This window comes from Sporobolomyces salmoneus (assembly GCF_050403485.1).
Source record: "Sporobolomyces salmoneus JCM6883 DNA, S_salmoneus_JCM6883_v1_ctg26, whole genome shotgun sequence".
NCBI classification, from domain to species: domain Eukaryota; kingdom Fungi; phylum Basidiomycota; class Microbotryomycetes; order Sporidiobolales; family Sporidiobolaceae; genus Sporobolomyces; species Sporobolomyces salmoneus.
In genome coordinates this window covers 80,789-99,809 of record NW_027481137.1, presented here as the reverse complement: position 1 = coordinate 99,809, position 19,021 = coordinate 80,789, and the positions used below count along the sequence as shown (strand labels likewise).

The 19,021-nt window shown below is 51.6% G+C and overlaps 6 protein-coding genes across 6 annotated transcripts; 2 read left to right on the top strand and 4 right to left on the bottom strand.

Moving 5' to 3' along the window:
- Positions 1–2,144: 2,144 nt before the first annotated feature.
- Positions 2,145–3,358, top strand: JCM6883_005485 (F-box protein; the record flags this gene model as incomplete). Its single annotated transcript, XM_076632423.1, has 2 exons — positions 2,145–3,277; positions 3,346–3,358. The coding sequence occupies 2 exons, from the start codon at positions 2,145–2,147 to the stop codon at positions 3,356–3,358; spliced, it is 1,146 nt and encodes a 381-aa protein (XP_076487575.1).
- Positions 3,359–3,601: 243 nt separating this feature from the next.
- VMA16 (H(+)-transporting V0 sector ATPase subunit c'') lies at positions 3,602–4,660 on the bottom strand (the record flags this gene model as incomplete). Its single annotated transcript, XM_076632422.1, has 7 exons — positions 3,602–3,642; positions 3,706–3,741; positions 3,810–4,039; positions 4,109–4,122; positions 4,208–4,223; positions 4,298–4,375; positions 4,461–4,660. The coding sequence occupies 7 exons, from the start codon at positions 4,658–4,660 to the stop codon at positions 3,602–3,604; spliced, it is 615 nt and encodes a 204-aa protein (XP_076487574.1).
- Positions 4,661–5,258: 598 nt separating this feature from the next.
- Positions 5,259–8,148, bottom strand: JCM6883_005483 (uncharacterized protein; the record flags this gene model as incomplete). Its single annotated transcript, XM_076632421.1, has 8 exons — positions 5,259–5,445; positions 5,512–5,975; positions 6,043–7,473; positions 7,543–7,618; positions 7,680–7,799; positions 7,864–7,928; positions 8,044–8,066; positions 8,127–8,148. 8 exons carry the CDS (start codon positions 8,146–8,148, stop codon positions 5,259–5,261), a joined length of 2,388 nt encoding a protein of 795 aa, XP_076487573.1.
- Positions 8,149–8,794: 646 nt separating this feature from the next.
- JCM6883_005482 (uncharacterized protein) lies at positions 8,795–11,573 on the bottom strand (the record flags this gene model as incomplete). Its single annotated transcript, XM_076632420.1, has 5 exons — positions 8,795–9,595; positions 9,660–10,351; positions 10,414–10,497; positions 10,557–11,438; positions 11,555–11,573. 5 exons carry the CDS (start codon positions 11,571–11,573, stop codon positions 8,795–8,797), a joined length of 2,478 nt encoding a protein of 825 aa, XP_076487572.1.
- Positions 11,574–12,896: 1,323 nt separating this feature from the next.
- Positions 12,897–16,067, top strand: JCM6883_005481 (uncharacterized protein; the record flags this gene model as incomplete). The annotated part of the gene is made up of 14 exons (XM_076632419.1): positions 12,897–13,008; positions 13,108–13,223; positions 13,295–13,387; positions 13,453–13,623; positions 13,692–13,886; positions 13,946–14,185; positions 14,252–14,410; positions 14,472–14,627; positions 14,692–14,796; positions 14,863–15,584; positions 15,650–15,715; positions 15,774–15,871; positions 15,944–15,983; positions 16,046–16,067. 14 exons carry the CDS (start codon positions 12,897–12,899, stop codon positions 16,065–16,067), a joined length of 2,295 nt encoding a protein of 764 aa, XP_076487571.1.
- A 732-nt stretch (positions 16,068–16,799) lies between these two features.
- JCM6883_005480 (uncharacterized protein) lies at positions 16,800–18,699 on the bottom strand (the record flags this gene model as incomplete). The annotated part of the gene is made up of 6 exons (XM_076632418.1): positions 16,800–17,414; positions 17,476–17,954; positions 18,025–18,088; positions 18,170–18,208; positions 18,268–18,467; positions 18,540–18,699. 6 exons carry the CDS (start codon positions 18,697–18,699, stop codon positions 16,800–16,802), a joined length of 1,557 nt encoding a protein of 518 aa, XP_076487570.1.
- Between the last annotated feature and the right edge of the window lie 322 nt (positions 18,700–19,021).

Below are 19,021 nucleotides of genomic sequence, written 5' to 3'. Positions count from 1 at the left end.
GAGGAAACGATCCTCAAAGTTCGTGAGGAGAAATTGAACGACGACTGGAAGAGAATCGATGACAAGTGGATCGAATACGTTGCAAAATGTGAACGCCGACTTAGCGAGTTGGAGAGTCAGGGCAAGACAACAGACGCTCTTCTCAGCAACTATGCTGAAGCTGTCAAGAAATATCGGACACTAGAAGCACGTGCCAAGGGAGCACGAGACAACCTCACCGGCCTATCCCTCTCGAAAACCCCGGTCTCCCTCACTGCCCGTCAGAAAGTTGTCTCCTCGCGATTCTGACCCTGATATCATTTTGATTTCCCGAACTCTTTCTACTCTGTATGCTCTCCCAGCCTGACCGTGATCTCTTTTCTGTTCAATCTACATATTCGATCTCTCGCGTATCGAAGAGAAGTGAACGAGAGGAGAGGTCCTCGTGCGAAAAGCGTGAGCTGCGACCCGACTCACCTTTCGCTGCACTCCATGCTTACTTTTGTCTGAATCACCGAGCTATCAAAACCGAACCTGCTACGACACAAGCCGGCGCTTGATTTCCCAACGCACGACAAACTTCCGCCGAGACACAGATCGAGCGTTGAACTCGGTCTGCGTAAGTCTCGAGGAGCTGAGTGTTTCGGCAGGGTGAGAGGGAGGGTCCCAGAGTGACGAGAGGGCGAGGGGGGACGAACGAGGAAAGGGAGATGACGCAGGAGAGGACGAATTGAATCGGTTGAGAGGTCGATTGTTCTCGTGAGTGATTTGTGAAGCTTCTTTGAGCTCTTTTAGTGAGAGCTGAGGCTACTCAATGTGAACAGATGACGAAGACAGTTAGAAGCGTAGATGAGGGTCGTCTGGAGCTTTCGAACGGCTCGGTGCAGAGTACGGTAGAGGTAATCGACTCGGTGCAAAGCGAGTCGAGTTCAAGCCGAAAGGCTACGCGGAGCTCGAGCAGAATGCGATCGGTCGCGGCGTTGAGTTCACTCAGATCCAAGCGGTGTTGCTGCGCTTGGCTGCGAGCGCGCGAAAGGAACGGAAAGAGAGAAAGTCAGCGATCAATTCGCAAGCTTGCGCACAGAGGTCTTTCCAACACTTCCGTCCACCTTCAAGAAGCGCGACGTCGATGTCGCTTGTTCCAACAATAGCTCTGATCGTCGGCGAGGCGGACCAGGCAGGGCTGAGAAAAGGAAGAGCTTCCCTCGCCTCACAAAGCGATTCCTCCATTCAGATCCTGTCTCTGTCATACTAGCCGTCTCCTCCGCAGTCGACCACTGCGAGCCTGGAAGTCTCCTATCACCGCCGGGGTCTAAGGGAGCGGGAGAGGTGAGACTAATCGAGAAATGTTGAATCAAGTCGAGAGAGTCCCCCAAGGGCGGTCTTGCGCGTCGAGGTCGGTATCTGATGGCTACAGTATGGTATCGGAGTGCTTCCGTGTGTTTGTGCGAGTCGAGTGAGCAGTAGGAAGTCAAGAGTGGACCTCGAAACTCTTTCACGTTTCTTCCCTTGACCCTCTCACCACTAATCGCCCGTTCCAATCGCTCATCACAGGAGATCCAAGAGTAAAGTCGATTCAAAGCGATCCCGCGCTCAACAGAGAAACGTTCGGCTCGAGATCCTCTCTCATCAATTGAAACAACAACTCGGCTCGAACAACGTCATTCCAATCCTGAAAGGCGTTTGAGCTAGTGCGAGCTATACTGTGATCTTCGTGAGTCCCTCTCATTACAGCTTGCAGTATCGCGACCGGATCCCACGAAGGTTTCTGGACCTTTCTTCCTTATGAGATTCTACCTTTACCTATCCTGACCGTCCGGTCCTCTCTGTCGCTCGTGTGCTAGTACAGGAAGACTAAAGAGCCGGTTTCAATATACCGTGACAATCCTCGTGAGCACCTCAAATCTACGGCCTGCGCGCGGTAGCCCTCTCGAACTGACTCGCTTCTAATCGAAACCCGTCAAGTCTCGACGCCTCTCTCTCCCTGCCTCGTACCCTTCCAGCGCCTCAACTATCGTGAACACAACAATCAACCCTTCGTCTCCTGCTCATCGTCTCCACCTGCCGACGCAGGTTTCCCCCTCTCCATTCTTCCTCTCGTCCCTTCCCTCTCCTCCCTCGGTTCCTTCCCTCGAGTCGCTCTCCTGCCCATCTACGCCTCGAATATGCCCGTACCCCCTCTTCCGAACGAACTCGTCGATCAGATTCTCAGCTACGACTGGCTCAAGCAGGAGGACCTCTACAGAACTGCGACCGTCTCGAGTCGGTGGTCCAGACCGTCGATCATCGGAATGTATCAAGGCATCCGTGTCGTCCTGTTGACCACATCGCACGGAGACGACGAACGTCGCGAAGGCGCCGAACGGTATCGTTATTCTCAACCGACTTGGCAACTTCTCTTGCGACTCTCTGCGGACCCGAATCTGAGACCCCTCGTGAAGCACATCACCTTCCAAGACGTCCCTCTATCCGCGGAACTTCGACCGACCGAGCTTAAGCTGTCAGAGATCGCGACATCTCGAGAAGACGCCGTTTCGACTTTCATGCGGTTAACGCCCAACGCGACGTCGTTCGGATTCGAGAACGACGAATGGATCGACTCGGAACGATTCGGCTGCTTCCATCCCTACGCTCATCGAGTCGAGCAACTTTCGATCCGCTATGTCCACGGTCTCGATTGGTTCGGATCGATGGCGAAATTCCCCAAACTTCGCTCTATATACTTGAGCGGAGATCTCCCATTTCCCCCCTTCGCAGATGGAGCGCTTGAATGTCCCCTCGAAGAAATCGCTATCGAAGATGATCACCTCGCCCGCGTGTTAACAGAAGTCGTGACTGGATCCGAAAACTCCCTCCGACATCTCATGATCCCCTTCGAATTCCTGAACCATCTCAAACCCTCGACATATCCCAATCTTGCTCGACTCTCGCTAGCATCTGACGGCAACGCTTATCTCGATCCAGATTTCGAGGGAAACCTTGCCGAACTCCAGCAAGCGAAGAACCTCGCTGTCATCGACATTCACTCCAGCATCACTGGGATCCACCACATTATGAACGCTCTGCGCTGTCACCTGCCGCCTTCCTGCACGAGGGTCAATATCGTTGGTCCGATCTCCTTCGAAATGGTACTCGCCATCGTCGGAAAATCAAACAAAGGACACCGAATCCGTCAGCTGGGCCTTCCGGCGCTCCTCTTCTCGCACCCGACCGAAAACGCTGATTTATTTTGTGCGGGAATAAGAGCGATTGTCGAGCAGGCTGGAGTGGAATTGATTCGGCTGGCACCTCGAAATCCGTGCGTTACCAATGTTTCTGTCGTTCTCTCGTTCTTCGATCTCACAGCCTTGTTCTTCACCCTTACAGTCCCCGAAAATAGTAGTCACGCAATCTCCCTCTCAGCGTTCACGAGTAGGCGTTACTGGAAGAATCGAGTCGTTAAGAAAGGAATCAAAACAGCTTTTGCACGAATACGCCGAATGGATGGGACGAGAAACAGAACAGAAACTTCGAAACGGAGAGATTGCAAGCAGATGGACGAGAGACGAAAACAAGAGAAAAGCGACAGAGTGGGAGGGAAAGGGAAACGATGAGGAGGAAACCCGGAGATTATTCTATCTAATTAAGAAAACTCTCCAGCTTTACCGGATACTAGCAGTCCAACTATATATACGAGATTTGTTGTCAGGGACTTAGCTTTCCGGGGAAAAAGGGATTTGCACTTACCGATCAATCCGAACAGACCGAGAATTGAAGAGAAGACTGGACAAAGAATCCGCCGAGAGTCAGTCAATGAGCCAATTGATCGAGTAAGAGGATGCGTGACTCACCTTCGATAACTAGAATCTTTACGAACAGCTGAGGATCTGCGGCATCGGCCAAAGCTGCGTTCGAACCCGAAATTCCTACGGCGACACCACATAGAAGGTTGCAAACTCCTGTCGTGAGTCCTCCCCAGAACAACGAGAACCCGGTGTAGTAATTTCGAGCCGTGTAGAGAGTTTCGAGCGAGGGAGAAGCTCCTAATTTGGCGGAAAAGACGATTGCCGTGATGACTCCGCTGCGAGACAGATGACGGAGGCATTAGTACCGGCACAGATAGTATCAAGGCAGTACTGGAGAGACTTACTAGATACCGACAACCTGAGAAATCAAATAAGACAATGGAGAATTGAGCAGAAAAGTCAGTAGAAAGCGAGCATCGGCGTCAGGTCAAGCGGAAGCATACCTCGCAGAAGATGATACTGCAAACGATAGTGAGGATGTGTCAGACATCATATCTGCGCGTTCCGAAAGGGAAAGGGAGGGGAAGACGTACGAAATCAAGTTCTTTGTACGAATTCGAGGAGTTCTCACACTTCCTCCGAGAATCGATGAACCTGTAATCCAGATGCCCCTGTTTTGCACATCCGACACGATCAGTCTCTCCACTCGACTAACAAAGAACTCGATTGAGAGCGAGAGAGAGGGGGTGAACTGACCATCCCGCTCCCGCGACCGACAACCCAATGTTCAATCCGACTCCCGTCATCGCCCACGCATACGGACTAGTTTGTTCGAGGAACGATCCAGGGTTGAACTGGGTCCCTGAACCTGTAAAGGTGATGTATCCCGCGACGAGAGTCGCTAAAGTTAATCCTCCATACGCGATCAAGCCGGGTGTCGAATACAGTAGCGACATATCGAGATTGCTGGAAAGGTGTGCTATGGGTTCAGCGGCGTGGTACGAGGCGAGAGAGGGCTAGAATCTAGTTTGATCAAGAGAGTGGGAGTGAGCGGCTGAGATCAAGGGACAGAGCCGACGTCTCCCACATAGGGATAGTTAACAAGCCGATGCGGCACTCACAGGGGCAAACAGCCGATCAGGAAGAGTCGAGTTGGGATGAGAGAGCAAAGAGATGACGAGGGTCCGCCAACTTCGACTTTCGCGACACAGAACACACTCTCTTCGATGTACTGGGACGCACAATGAGATGCAAGTGAACCGACTGCGCGCCGAGTAAGAACGTGCCCGAGAAGTGCAAGCCTCGCAAGTTCGACGCTCAGCGAAGTTTGGAAAAACCGAAGTCGTCTATTACTTTGCTCAATGACGGGGGGAACAATGAGGAAGATTTTGAAATAGAGAGGATGATGAAGTAGGAATGGAATGGAAGGGAGAGAGATGAGGGATAAAGAGAGAGGGGAGAGGGAGGTATTCACAACTTTGCTAAAAATCGACACACACTAGATAATTCAAACCGAAGGGAAAAGCAAACCGTACTGTAGCTACTTCCATCTATCTAATCGAGTTCCTCGACCGACATGCCGTTACCTTCTTCCTTCTCCTTCTCGCCTTCGACGGGGACTTCGGTAGCATCTGCCATGTCGGAATCGGCGGCGGCGGGAGTTTCTTCAGCCTTAGGGGTCTCCTCAGCCTTGGCCTTGGGCTTAGGGATAGTGATGATAGGTTGGATCTTGTTGAAGAGCCTGAACGAGAAAGTCCGTCGTCAGTTTTCGTTGCGAGAAGAAAATGGACAAGGAAGTTGAACTCACTCGTCCTTCTTCTTGAGCATCTCAGCCGAGGTGATCGAAAGCTTTTCGTAAGGCATCTTCTCGGATTGGGAAGCGAGTTTGTTCGAGAGCCAAGATTCAGTGTTGGCGACATCTTCAATCACGTTTTGAAGTTTGTCGGCGGGGATGTGTTGGTAATCGGGAGAGTTTGCCTTCTCTTGGTAACCGTGAAGGAGTTCACGAAGTTGAGAGGCGGCACGAGGTCGGTCATCTTGTTCCTTGTATCGGAGCGCGACGGGTCCACCGAGAGTCTTCAATCCATCGAGACGTTCGACATAGGCCGACTTCGTCGCATCCTCTCCCTCGTCAGAGTAGAGCCAGTCCTCGGCTTGCGAAGCGAGAGCACGGAGCTTCTCGGCTTCTTCGGGGGAGGCGAACTTCTTCCATGCCGATTCGAGTTTGTCTCGGACGTCGTAAACGTACTCCTCGAGAGCATTCTTGCGGTCCTGTTTTCTCGCACACAAGAAGGTTAGATCTCGACTAACTGAGAGACGTAGACGAAAGGAGACTCACCTCGGTTTCGATAACAAGTTTGTCGGAAGCGTACATTTGTCCTTCCTTCTCCTTGTACTCCTCGACGACCGAGTTGTCGAGACGAAGTCCAGCAGCCGAAGTAGGGAGAGCAGTCTTGGTCGTCTTGCGAACCTTCTTGGGGGGAGCGGCGGGTTCAGCAGGGGTTTCTCCTTCAGCGGCGGCAGGGGTTTCGGTTTCCATAGGTTCGGGAACGGTCTCCTCGGGTCCTTCTTCGATGAGGGTAGCACCTTCGAACGAGAGGCATCCGGAAAGGTTGAGACGAGCCTTGACCTTGACGAGTTGCTTCGCCCCTTCGGAAGAGGGTTTCACTCCCTTGACGGTGTATTTTCCGATCCAAGGGTTGATTCCTCCGGGAAGAAGTTCAGGTTGAGCGTACTTGGCTTCAAGTTCGAAAGGTTCGGAACGGGTGAACGAGAGGACTTTGGTCGAAGGGATCGCGTTTCCAACGTCGAACGCGAGGATCTTCGTTCCTTCGTCGGCAGCGGCATCTGCCGAAGCTTCCCACGAGAGTTCAATAGGGAAGAGTTGAGCGTCGAAAGTGTTGAATTCACGAACTTTGAAGACGGGGGAAACTTGAGCGCAAGCGAGGGTCGCACCACGAGCGATAGCCTCGTCTTGGTTCGAAGTGAAAGAGAGGGGTCGACCGAAGAAGTCTTGGATGCGTTGCTTGAGGGCGGGAATACGGGTAGATCCTCCGACGAGTTCGATGGATTCGATGTCCTCCTTGGCGAGACCGGAAGCGGCAAGGGCGCGTTCGAGAGGACCGTTAACCTTTTCGAGGACGGGGGCGATGAGTTCTTCGAATTCTTCACGCTTCATCGTCGAGGAGGCGTCGACGTCGTTCATGATCGATTCGACAGAGAGGGGAGCGAGGGCGTTGGCAGAGAGGACCTTCTTGAGCTTCTCGACGGCGGCAGAAAGACGGAAGATTGCTTTTTTGTTCGAGTTGACATCGATCTTGTATTTCGTCTCGAACTCCTTCGCGAAGTGTTGAACGAGGGCGTAATCGAAGTCACGTCCACCGAAGTGTCGGTCGAAAGCGGTACCCTTGACGACGAGTTGTCCCTTGTTGAAGGAAACGATCGAAACGGTGTAATCGGAGTGTCCGATATCGACGAAAACGACGTTTCGGGAGGGTTCTTCGGGAGCGGGGAGGTCGGTCTTGGTAATACCGTATCCGAGAGCGGTAGCGGTAGTGTCGTTGATGAGTCGGAGAGGGTTGAGTCCAGCGATTTCAGCCGCGTCGATAACTGCTCGGCGTTGAGCTTCGGTGTACCAAACGGGGACGGCAATCGAGACGTCGTTGACGGCAGCCTTGAGTTCAGTCGAGGCCGTGTCTTTGAGCTTGGCGAGGTACATGGCGTAGAGTTGAGTGGCCGAGAAAGTCGTCGATTCTCCGAGGTAGTTGACCTGAAATCGCAACCCTTTTCTTGTCAATCTGATTGCTCCAGCTTCCCGAGTCGAGCAGTATGCACTCACGTTGACACCGACGGTGTTTCCAACCTTGACAACCTCTGCGTTCATGAACTTCTTCTCAACTTCAACATCGGGGTCGCTGTTTTTCCACAGGAGTCAGCTCGCGAGACTCTCGCTTGAACGACTGGGAATGTACTCACTCGATTGTTCGACCGATCAATCGCTTGAAAGAACCGACAGTGTTTCGGAAGTTAGAAGTTTCTTGAGTCTTTGCCGATTCACCGAGAACTCGGGAACGGGGACCGAAAGCGACAAGGGAGCTGAGCCACATCCACTGGTGTCAGTACTGTACTTGACGGAAGAGCAAAGGGAGAGCAGCTCAACGGAGTGGCACGGTTGGAAACCTCGTTGACGAGAATGTCAATACCACGGTTACGGGCAGCTCCAATCTACCGAGTGACAGCTTCCAAGTCAGCACATGAATCTTTTTGACGAGCGTTCTGGTCCTCATCGCCTCGGAGGAGTGCGAGGTTTCCAGATCAAAAGAATTATCTGTTTGCTGACCTTGGATCCGTATTGTCCGATATCTGTGCGAGAAACAAGGTCAGCAGTCTGTCTGTACGTGCTCAAGGCCTGTGGAGACTTACCGAGCCCTACTACTGAAGTCATTGTTTAAGGATGAGTGAAAAGGTGAAGGATGAGAAAGGCGTGAACAATCTAGTGAGGTGTTCTAGGTGATTTTCCTAGCTGGAAAGTCGTGTGTTGTCTAGTGGAGAGGGTATTCGTCTGTAAAGTCCGAGTGAACGGCGCGAGGGGGAAAGAGAGCTAGGAATGCGTCAGTGCCCGTCGCGAAGGAAACTCGAAGAATTCTATCGAACAATCGTCGTCGAGCTCAAGCACCGAGTTCGTGGAGCACACGATCATCTGCGGGATGTGCCACAAAGACGGTTGCTCCGAGCGAGGCGACTCAGCCAACAGAAAAGGACGATAGAAGCTCGATGGAAAGAACGAAAACTGAAAACTTTTCCAAGATTGCGAGAGACAGAGAGAGAGATCAGTAGAAAGGACAAGAAGTTGTGAGACTAACAACGTAGAAGGTAGAGCTAGACAGAAGACAGGGCAAGAACAAAGAGGAGTACAAAACAGAGTCGAGCAAGTGTAAAAAGTATGGGTAACTAGGGGGGCATTTGGAGAAATCACTGAGGCGTTCCAAGAAGGTAGGGGGTATCGTTGGTATTGAGAGCGGAGATAGAACTGATCCGTACATCCATCCGAGGTAAAACGTGTACATACAAAGGGAAACACGAAACAGAGATTAGGCTTGATTTCCATCCGCGATCGCACCTCCTCCTCCTCCTTCTCCGTTCGAATTTGTCGGTGGTATCCAGGACGGTTGAGGAGATTGAGAGTAAAAGGTATGAGGTGAATGATCGTAGGGTTGGAAAGGTTGATTGAGGGAAGGAGGGGCAGAAGAGTAAATCGCAGATTGACCGTCGTGAGTCGTTCGAGGCATTCCTTCCGAGTACGAACGGTAATGGTTCATGTTCGAGTGCATCGGCGCGAGGTGTTGATTTTGCTGTGATTGTACTCCGTAATCTTCGGCCGAAGGGAACAAATGCTGTTGATGGTGTCCAGCTCCTGCTCTCGAATCGTTCGCGTACATTCCCGAATAATCTCGAGAGTCGTAGCTATCGTACGAGCTACGATTGTTGTAGTTCGAGGCGGGCGGTGGAACGAGATTGCTGAGTCGGTGAGGAGAATGAGGAATCACTGGTGAATGAGGAAGCGATTGGACTTGAGGAGAACGAGGGGCGAACGCGGCCGAGTGTCCAAGTTGGGGAGATTGGGTCAAGAGAGGAGTCGTGTTATGCGAGAAATGACTGGGAGTCGAAGAGGTCGGAAGAGTCGGAGATTGAACGATGTGAGGTGATTGATGGTTCTGGGAAACCGGAGAAGCGGGAGAGTTGCTCGGACGAGGTGAGACGGGTGCAGCGAGGTGATTACTGCCTTCTCCAGCATTGCTTACTCCTTCAGCGCTGCCTCCTCCTCCGGTGTTGGCTTGGTTGAAAGGAGTAGAGGTTGAGGCAGAATCGGTCGAAAGAGGGTAATTCGCAGACTATTCCGGATCGAGCGAGCGAGTCAGCACAATGAGACGTTCAGGAGATAGAAGTGTAGCTCACGTATTTGCTCATGATCTTCCTCAGCGCGTTCGACAAGATCTTCCAAGGGAAAACTTTGACGTCCTTTTCGATATTCCTCGGTTTCGGTTGAGGGAATCCCATGATGAGTTTGAAGAACGCTTCGGCGTCCGGTTTGCTCTTCGAAACGGTGAGAGGTTTGAATCCTTCGAGATTTCGACGAATTCGATTCTTCTCTTCGACCGAGAAACGGGACCCGACGAGCGCTTCGAGGAGGTAAATCGTGTCGACCGAACTGACGAAACATTCGTTCCAATCGTCTCGGAAGATGCAAGAGATGGTGATCGAATTCGGTTGCCAGTCGTTTTGAGCGACGGGACGGAAGGCGACGTTGACGATGTTTCCGTCTTGTTGAGGCCAGAACTGAATCAACCTTCGACGGTTTTGCCATTCTTCGTTCGACCAGCCCATCGCCATCGTGTTGAGATCTCCTTGAAGTTTCAAGACGACCTTGTTTGAGAAAGAAGCGGCGGTAGTCGATTTTGGAGCTGAAATCTGTGAAGTTCGAACGAGTTCAGGCTGTCCTCCTGGATTCGGAGGAGCAGCAGGTGCGGCGGGCGTAGACTCTTTCTCGGAAGTTTCGATCGCAGGAATGCCGATCTGAGGAGGGGGAGGAGGGGCGGCCCATTCGAGTCCCGAACGACTTGGACTTCCGTGTTGCGAATGACTCGGACCTGCTCATGAGGGTGAGATCCTGTCAGCTGCGTTGGTACAGTTGGGGTAGTGTAGAACTCACTGTCGATTCCAGGACCATCTCGATCGCTCACTAATGCATCTCCCGACCTTTTCGGATTTTGGACACGAGCAGGACTCGGAGGAGCTGTGCAGTCAACGTCAGTTAGAGTCCTTGGACAGTAGATCGATAACAGAGTAACGTACGAACTGGACTAGCATCCCAATTGCCGATGATTGAAGACTCTATACTCGATCCCGCTTCATCCAGAACTCTGACAATGACTAAAATCGGTTCTCCAATCGGTCCCATCAGATTCCTCGCCGGCGCAAACGTCGTCAACACGACAAATGCATCCTCCTCGTTCGGTCCCGCATTCATACTGTCTCCAACTCCATTCCCATCGATCGCTTGAGCCCTCGTAAATTCCGTCAATGCCGTCGCTTGACCAAACTGAACCGAGAAGCCACGATTGATTGGGTTCTGAACATCTGATTCAGGTCCAAAGTTTGGCTCAGAGTGAGAAAGAGCGGAGGGTTGAGGGAATTTAACGACGGCCGAATCGAGAATGATCGTGACTTGAGTTCCTTCCTGACCACGTTGAGGGGTCCATTGTACGACTTTGATCGTCTTGCTATGAGGAATTGAACTGGCCCGTGAACCGTGATCGAGATCGAGTTCGGGAGTGTGAGAAGGGAGGAAAGGAGTTTCCGTCGAATTCGCGCGGGATGGAGCGTGGGGTTGCGGAATCGGTTCTGATGGATAGAAAGAGTGGTAGATTGCAGGGCTCGCGGTTGATCGTGGAGAGTTGGGTCGAGAGGGATGGCTTGAAGATGAAGGAGTTGGACCAACCGGCAGGGGTGAGACGAGGGTGGAATCGTTCGCTTGTAAAGCTGCTAGAGAACTTTCTACGACTCCGTCACCACCAGCGTACGTCTGCGCCATGTAGAATGGTCGATGAACTCTGGGATGGATCAGAGACGAAGGGAATCGGTTGTTTGTTCGATGAGGAGGAGGAGGAGGGGAGACTGAGTCGGGCTGTCGTGAATCGTAATAATCGAGGTGATATTTGTACCCCGTGAGGTCCGCTGTGCGAGTCGAAAGTGGTCAGCGTTTGGGGCAGGGAAACACCATTTCGTTCTCATTGCGCTGTGGAGTAGCCATCGTCTCGTCTCTCTTTCCGCTTCCTTGGGCGTGGACTCACCCTTTGAGACGGACGACATCGCGCAGGAGCTCGAACAGGCGAAATTTGCGGAGAGGGAGAGAGCGCGAAGGCTGACAAAAGTTTTGAAACGAGAGTCAGACTCAACGAAAGGACTTGTTCCATACTCTCTCTGCCGAGATTCCTGAGTGATCTTTTTACGCGGCCACGAGACGACGATCCTCCAAGGACGGTCTATGCGAGACAACCGCGAAATACAAGATCTCGTCGTTCTGTCAAACGTTTAAGGACTTCTACTTTGAGCTTACTCGGCCCTCGGACTTTCCACGAAAAAGGTCTCAGGTTTCGCTCTGCGCGCTCTTTACCTTATCTCTCGTCGTCTCTCGTTCACTCCCTCGGTGAGGCAAACGCCGCGTTACGAGGAAAAGACCGTCAAAGTTTTGCCCTTGACCTTCTCGCTGAAGGTTCTTCGACCTTTTCTACCTCGTCCCAGTGCGCATCGGAGTTGCAGTGTTCGTCGTTGTACGAGGTCTGCAGCTTTGAACAGTCCAGTGCGCGTCGATCCCCAAAAGTTCGAACGAGAGAACAGATCAACAGGGACCGTTCGAAAGGGCAGGACGGGACCGCTTTAATGCGTGCGTATCGTCAAATGGTCGAGGCCGAGTAGAAAACTTGTCGATTTGTCGGAAACAGCGAAGTGAAGAATTCGAGTCGAGGGAAGTCGTGGGCAAAGCTCAGATCACGACTGAGACTGAACACGGCTGTAGATCGACTCGAAGCTGGCAGTCAAATAGGGACAGAGCCGATATCTCAAAGCGACACGACGACCGAGCTCTGCGAGCGATCGAAGAAGAGAGGAAGCGTGAAGTAAGTTCGAGAAGAGGTGAAAAGCGAGAGAGAGCGAAGTACTGTAGGGCGAATTTCGATGGAAGCTACGAGATAAGAGTCCCTACACTGCGCCAGTCTTGCACCAGACTCCCTTCATCGCCATTGAAACCTCAGAAAGAACAGAAGCTGCAGCCTTGTAAACGGAGGAACTTTAGGAGAGCTCAAGCGGGGAGAACGGTGAGGATGGCTGGCCGAACGCCGCTCAGTGAGCGCCCTACAATCGTGTCTGATCTGTGACTTGTCGATATCGTTGAGGAGCGAGAGGAGGTAGGAGGCTAACCCCTTTCGTCTTCGAAGGTCGCGCGGAACCGACTCCTCTCTCTCCCGCCAACTTTGTACTCCACCCGTATCGACTCCTCAGTACCCAACTTCCTACGCGACTAGTACAGAGACTAGCACCGCTCACCACCCACCCGCTCGACCCTTTCCCCTCATCAAAGACGTGACCGACCTCCCCTTGACGCGTCGAATCGAAACAACACTCAAAGCCTCGGAAATGTCGACCTTGTCCTCTGGTATGACTGGTACACGGTCTACGAATCGTTATTCGGCGTTACAGTCTCTCATCGCGGATCAGGATACTGAGATTGAGGATGAATTGGCTAAAGGCGAGTCCCCTCCCCCTCTCATCCATGTTGTGACGGACAGACTCCTCAGAGTCCACGTTCAACTGCGATGGAACTAACGATGCTTCGAGTGGACGACAGCCCAGAAACGATTGAGAGAGTTGAAAGCGAGAATCTCTGCACAATCAAAGAAGAACTTTGTGCTCGAACGAGATGTGAGGTACTTAGACAGTCGGATAGCATTATTGATTCAGAACGTAAGTATTTCTGATCGTTTAGGAGCCGAAAAGTAGCGAACTTATTGACGGTTTTCGTTTTCGAATGACAGAGAATGGCGTTGGATGAACGAGAAGAAGTGAGAGAACACCTAGAAGATGTCGATGAAGGGGAAGGACTCGAGATGGACGAACGACGGACACAGGTGAGTCCGTCGGAGCTTCGCGATTCTTTCCAGTCTCGCTAATTGCTTTCCATCTGTCGTCACAGCAATATTCCAACCTATTCTTCTTACTCCAATCCGAACCACGGCATATCGCCGCTCTATGTCGACTCGTCTCCCTGAGCGAGATCGACACCCTCCTTCAAACCGTCATGTTCACACTTTACGGAAATCAATACGAATCGCGAGAAGAGCATCTTTTGCTCACCATGTTCCAGGTTCGTACGACGGTTACTCTGACATCGTCTCCATGTCGCTGCTGATAGACCTCCGTTCGTGACGATAGTCTGTTCTTTCAGCACAATTCGAAACGGCGACAGAATTCGGTTCTCTCTTACGAGCAAACACTCCCGTTTCTCGAATGATGACAACGTACACTCGTCGAGGTCCTGGACAAAGTTACCTCAAGAGTGTATTGGCGGAACGAATCAACTCGCTGATCGAGCACAAGGATCTCAACCTCGAAATCAACCCTCTTAAGGTTTGTCTCTCTCTTCTCCCTCGCGAGATGATTTGAGCTCACGAGGACTATCGCATCAGGTGTATGAACAAATGATCAATTCGATTCAAGACGAAACTGGAGAGTTACCCGAAGATTTACCTCGAAACGTTACTCCCGAAATCGCCGCTTCAAACCCAGACGTTCAAAACATCATCGCCCCTCGACTGACAATGTTGATGGAGATCGCGAATTCGTTCCTCCTGACGATCATGGACAGCATCGATAGCGTACCGTACGGAATCAGATGGATCTGTAAACAAATTCGAAGTCTGACAAAAGTGAGTCCATCTTTCCCTTCGAACAATCTGTGGCACCTACTGACGATGTTCTCTCTCTCGATGTAGCGAAAATACCCAGAAGCGACGGATTACGCGATTTGTTCGTTGATCGGAGGTTTCTTCTTCCTTCGGTTCATCAACCCCGCGATCGTTACCCCTCAAGCCTACATGCTCATCGACAGTCTGCCACCGAGTGCGAAACATCCTCGGAGAACCCTCACTCTTGTAGGTCTCCTCTTCAACGATTCGCAGCGCTATTTTCGCTAATCTCGTTTTTCGCTATCAGATCGCCAAAATGCTTCAGAATTTGGCCAACAAACCTTCCTACTCGAAAGAAGCCTACATGATGTCGCTGAACCCCTTCGTCGATACGAACAAGACTCGAATGAACTTGTTCCTCAACTCCCTCTGCGATGTTGGAGATTTCTACGATTCACTAGAAGTAAGTGAGGTTCATGTTCCGTCTTTCTGAGAATCGTAAGACTGACCTTGAGCTCGCTCTACAGATGGACCAATACATGGCGTTGTCCAAGAAGGATTTGCAAATCAACATCACACTCAACGAGTTGTACAACACTCAATCACTCCTGATCCAGCATCTCGATTCTCTCGTGAGTTTCTACTGTACTCTCACGTGACGCAAAGTAGTCAGACTGACTGATACAATGGACGATCAGGCTCGAAACGACAAACAACATCTCCGAATTCTCCTCGACGAACTCGGTCCTGCTCCAACTCAAGTCCCTCGAAAAGAGAACCGAACGATCGATCTACCGCTGTACTCGAGGTGGGAGATGCCGATCCAAGACATCACGACCGCGTTGATGGCCGAAAACAACGTTACTCAAAACGATATTCTCTACCTCGAAGCGAAATCAATCTTTGTTCAACTGATTCGATCGATCCCTCGACTCTCGGAACGAAGACCGATTCAACTTCCGGTCGTCGCCGAAGCAGCCGCCACCGCGAAGGATGCGACACTCGTTCGAAAAGGAATCAAAGTGAAGGAAATGTTGCGAGAACTCGAAGAACTTCGTCTCGTCGATCGTCGTGACGGCTTCAAACTCCTCACCGATGAAGTTTCCGCCGAACTCGTCCATCTCGGGAACTTGAGGGAGAAAGTTCTTCTCGAAACGAGGTCGCTCGATGCGGTTTACAAAACGATCGGAGATCACAACACCTACCTTCGATCGCAACTCGAACAATACAAGGCGTACCTACAGAACGTTCGACAAACTTCAGCATCGAAGGGAAAGAGTTCGGGAGTTGGAGTTGTTTCGGTCGCAGGAAAAGATGCGACGAAATCGGCGAAACCTCAAGTTTTAGGTCCTTTCAAGTTTACGCATGCTCAGTTCGAGAAGGATCTCATCATTATGGAGACGAACGTACCCGAAAATCGGTGAGTCTCGGATTTCGTTAGCTCTTGTTCGCACCTGAGCTGAAGTCATTTCTCGACATTTACAGACGAGCGAGTATCTTCTTCCTCGTGAGCTCTCCGACACCGGGTGCTTTCCTCATCGCGCTTCACTAGTACGTATCCTCCCCAGTCAACGCGACTCGCACTGACTAGAGCTCGTGATGTAAACAGCAAGGGACGAGAGAAGGCTATCCTCGAGATGGACCTCAAGATTGACGACTTGTTGGAAAAGAAGAACCAAGGTGTCGAGCAACTCGACATGGAATACGGTAAGCTCCTCTCTTGCCGTTTGCGTTCTCTTAAGACTTAGTTCACTGATCCCCTTTCCCCGCTCGTCGCAGTGAGCTTGAACGTTTCTCGAGTACTCGCTCTCCTCAACAAGTGAGTCAATTTGCTTTTTCCAGCCATACGAGAATGGCTCTGACCCGCTGTCGTGTCGATAGAACTTTCCAACGTCGCAAATAATCGTCCCTCTTCGATCCTCCTACTTATCATATTCGCTCTTCTACCAACCAATCTGCTAATCCCCTTCCGTCGTTTCTTTCCATCTCCTCCCTTTCACCCTATTCTCCCCATGTCTGTCCCACAATCGATGATACCCCATTTCTTTCTTTCCCTCAGTTCTCTCCGTCATCAGTTCTTCCCTTCCATTCCTCTTGCTTGAAGGTTCCCCTCTCAGTTCTGGCTCCATCTAGTCTCCTATGCCTCGCTTTTCATTCGGTCCCCCTCATCCCGTTCAAGCGTTTCTTTTTCACTTGGTATACCCCTCCATCTCCCTCTCTATCTCTGTCTTTTGTGTGCTGCTCTCTTTGTTTGATCTCCTGTCCACCAACTTCATGAAATGATCTTGTGGCGTTCCGTACGCCTCAATCATTACTATCAACTTCCGAGAGAAAGAGTGGAAGCCAAAGCGGAAGACAAGAAGGGGAAGAAAAGACTCGTTTGCAAGGATTGCGACCGAAAGATAGAGAGCGAGGAGGGAGAGAACACTCAGAGAAGAGGTTCGAGGGAGTGGAGCGGGGTTACGGATAGATACAGAAACCTTGCAGAAAATCGCCAAACGAAAACGGAGAGGGAAAGCCCAACAAAATACTCAACCAAAGAAGCGGATAACGAAAAAAGGTACGAAGAAAGAAAGTGATACAAGGAAGTTCCTACGACTAGCGTGAGAAACGACCGGAAAGAAGAGATGGCTGATTAGGCGGAAGGAGGAAGAGGGAGAGTTTCCGGATGATCAGGAATCGAGTAGAGAGCTTGATGCTGACGCTGCTGGTGATGAGGGACTGGTTCCGAAGAATGTAGGTGATGAGAGTCGAAAGATTCATGTACAGGTGAGACGCTGACAGGGACTTTCTGTCGTTCGTTCCTCCAGGTTTCGTGTTCGGGCAACAAAGCATCTGGTCCTCGAAAATCGTTCTCCGGGTACGACGGCGCGGAGGAGGGACTTGCAGGCGGAGGAGGGAACATTTGGGAGTGATTGAACGTGAATTGAGGGTGGTATTGTTGAGGTTGGGACTCGTAGGAAGTGAATCGACTAGGTTGAGGTCGATAAGACGTCATGGGCGAGACTGCCTGATCGTCCGTTGGAGATGGAGCCATGGGAGATGGGTAGGAAGTCGGAGCTCGGTAGAGAGAGTATTCGAAAGTCGGGACAGGCTCGGCGGGAGGAAGCGAATTCGCGTTTGGATATTCTGCTTGTCTCGAGTGCTCGACGGCGGGAGAGCCGGCGTAGAGAGCTGGAGGTTGAGGGTTCGAGTAAGTGGAAGAAGCTGAAGTGGGCCAATTAGGAGAATATTGTTGATACGACGGTTCCTGTGAACGATTCGAAATTGTCAGAACGAGTCGAGATAAGAGACAATTGATTCTAACTTACGTCTCGACCCTCGAAAGTAGGCTGCCTCAACATCTGATCATGTAGAGATCGTCCGGAAAAGTTGGGCGGCGCCGAGACGGGAGCACTACGGAAAGGTTGTCTTTCGTCTGTAAAAGGTTGAGCGTATGACGGGGTCCAATTCTGATGAGGGTACGCTCCAGCAGATGCTAGGTTCGAAGTTGAAGTCGAATGGGGTTGCCAAGTGCTCGTCGCGTGAGAAGTATCGATTCGAGCTAACGCAGGACCACGAGCTCCATATGGATGGTAGTTTGGCGGAGGGGCATGAGTCGTACGAGGTGAGCGTGTAGACGTGCTCGCGCGTCGAGGAACTGCGAGGGTCGCCGGTGCCGTCGACGAAGAGGACGAGGATGAACCTTGGCCGGGAGGAGCGACGTCCGTCTGTTGAGCTCGATTTTGGGGGGCTGAAGCGCGGCGCCTCGATACCTTCGCAGGTTTATCTCGAGGAGTGTATCGGTAGTCTACGTTATGTGCGCACGAAGCAGTGAGTCAGCAACTCAGTTATCTCGACGAAATGGCAAGAAATGTCACCAGGATACAACCTCGCATGCTCTTCCTTTTTTTCTCTCGCGAGTTCTTCGTAATGATTCCTTGTCTGTTGCGAAATGGCGTCAGCACGATCGAGAGCCTCGGGAAAGAAGAAGTGGGAAAGAAGAAGTAGAAGAAAAGGACGAACCTCTGCATCGGCTGACTTCCAGAGCTCAGCGATGATATGCTCGGTAACGAGAGTCAGCTTCCATCGCGCGCCGGTTGTAGTAGAGAGCGTGTACATACCTTTGACATTTGGCCTTGGGCTTTCCTTTCCGCTGGGTTCGACGATTGCAGCTGTTTGACTAGAGCGGTGCGAAAGAGTAACCAAGCGTTCATCGGCCTTGGTGGTCGTTCGGGCTTCGACTGTTCTGTAGTTCCCGTTCCATTCGTATCGCCAGATGAAGTTGAACTCGGTCCTGCGATAGAGGGGACCTGGCCGTGAGCTGTGAAGAAGTGGGGATTAAGAGCTATCAATCCTCTTCCCTCGACACGTCTTAGAGACTGATGAGACTCACCAGCAGGATCACCCTGCCTCGGAACTTGATTCCTCATTGGATCGAAGCAACCAGAAGAGGAAGAAGCAGACGAGTAGGACTCTGACCCCCTACTCATAAATCTCGCGCCTCCTCCTCGTCGCGCTGGAACCTCGAGCTGAAAAGGAGGTACGAAGTCCATGACACCGTGCTCGAGAGATAAGGCGTGCCCCGTACGTCGATTGTGTGTTATTGCGGTTTTGTCGATCTCGAAAGAAGCAGAAGCTCACGTGCGGCGATGATCGAGATCGTTTTCACTTCGCTCTGACTTGCGAGCGCGTTTGTAGTTACGAGAGGAGATGAACCTTAGTGTCTGCAGTGTGCACTGACTCTCTCTGAGCTCGAATCCTGCACCAGGGACCCCTTAGAATCGGTACGAGCGACTTGAGCTCGTGAAATTCAAAGGGCGGACTGTACTCGAATTTCTTCTCCCGAGGTCACAGGGCGGAAATGAGCATTGGCTA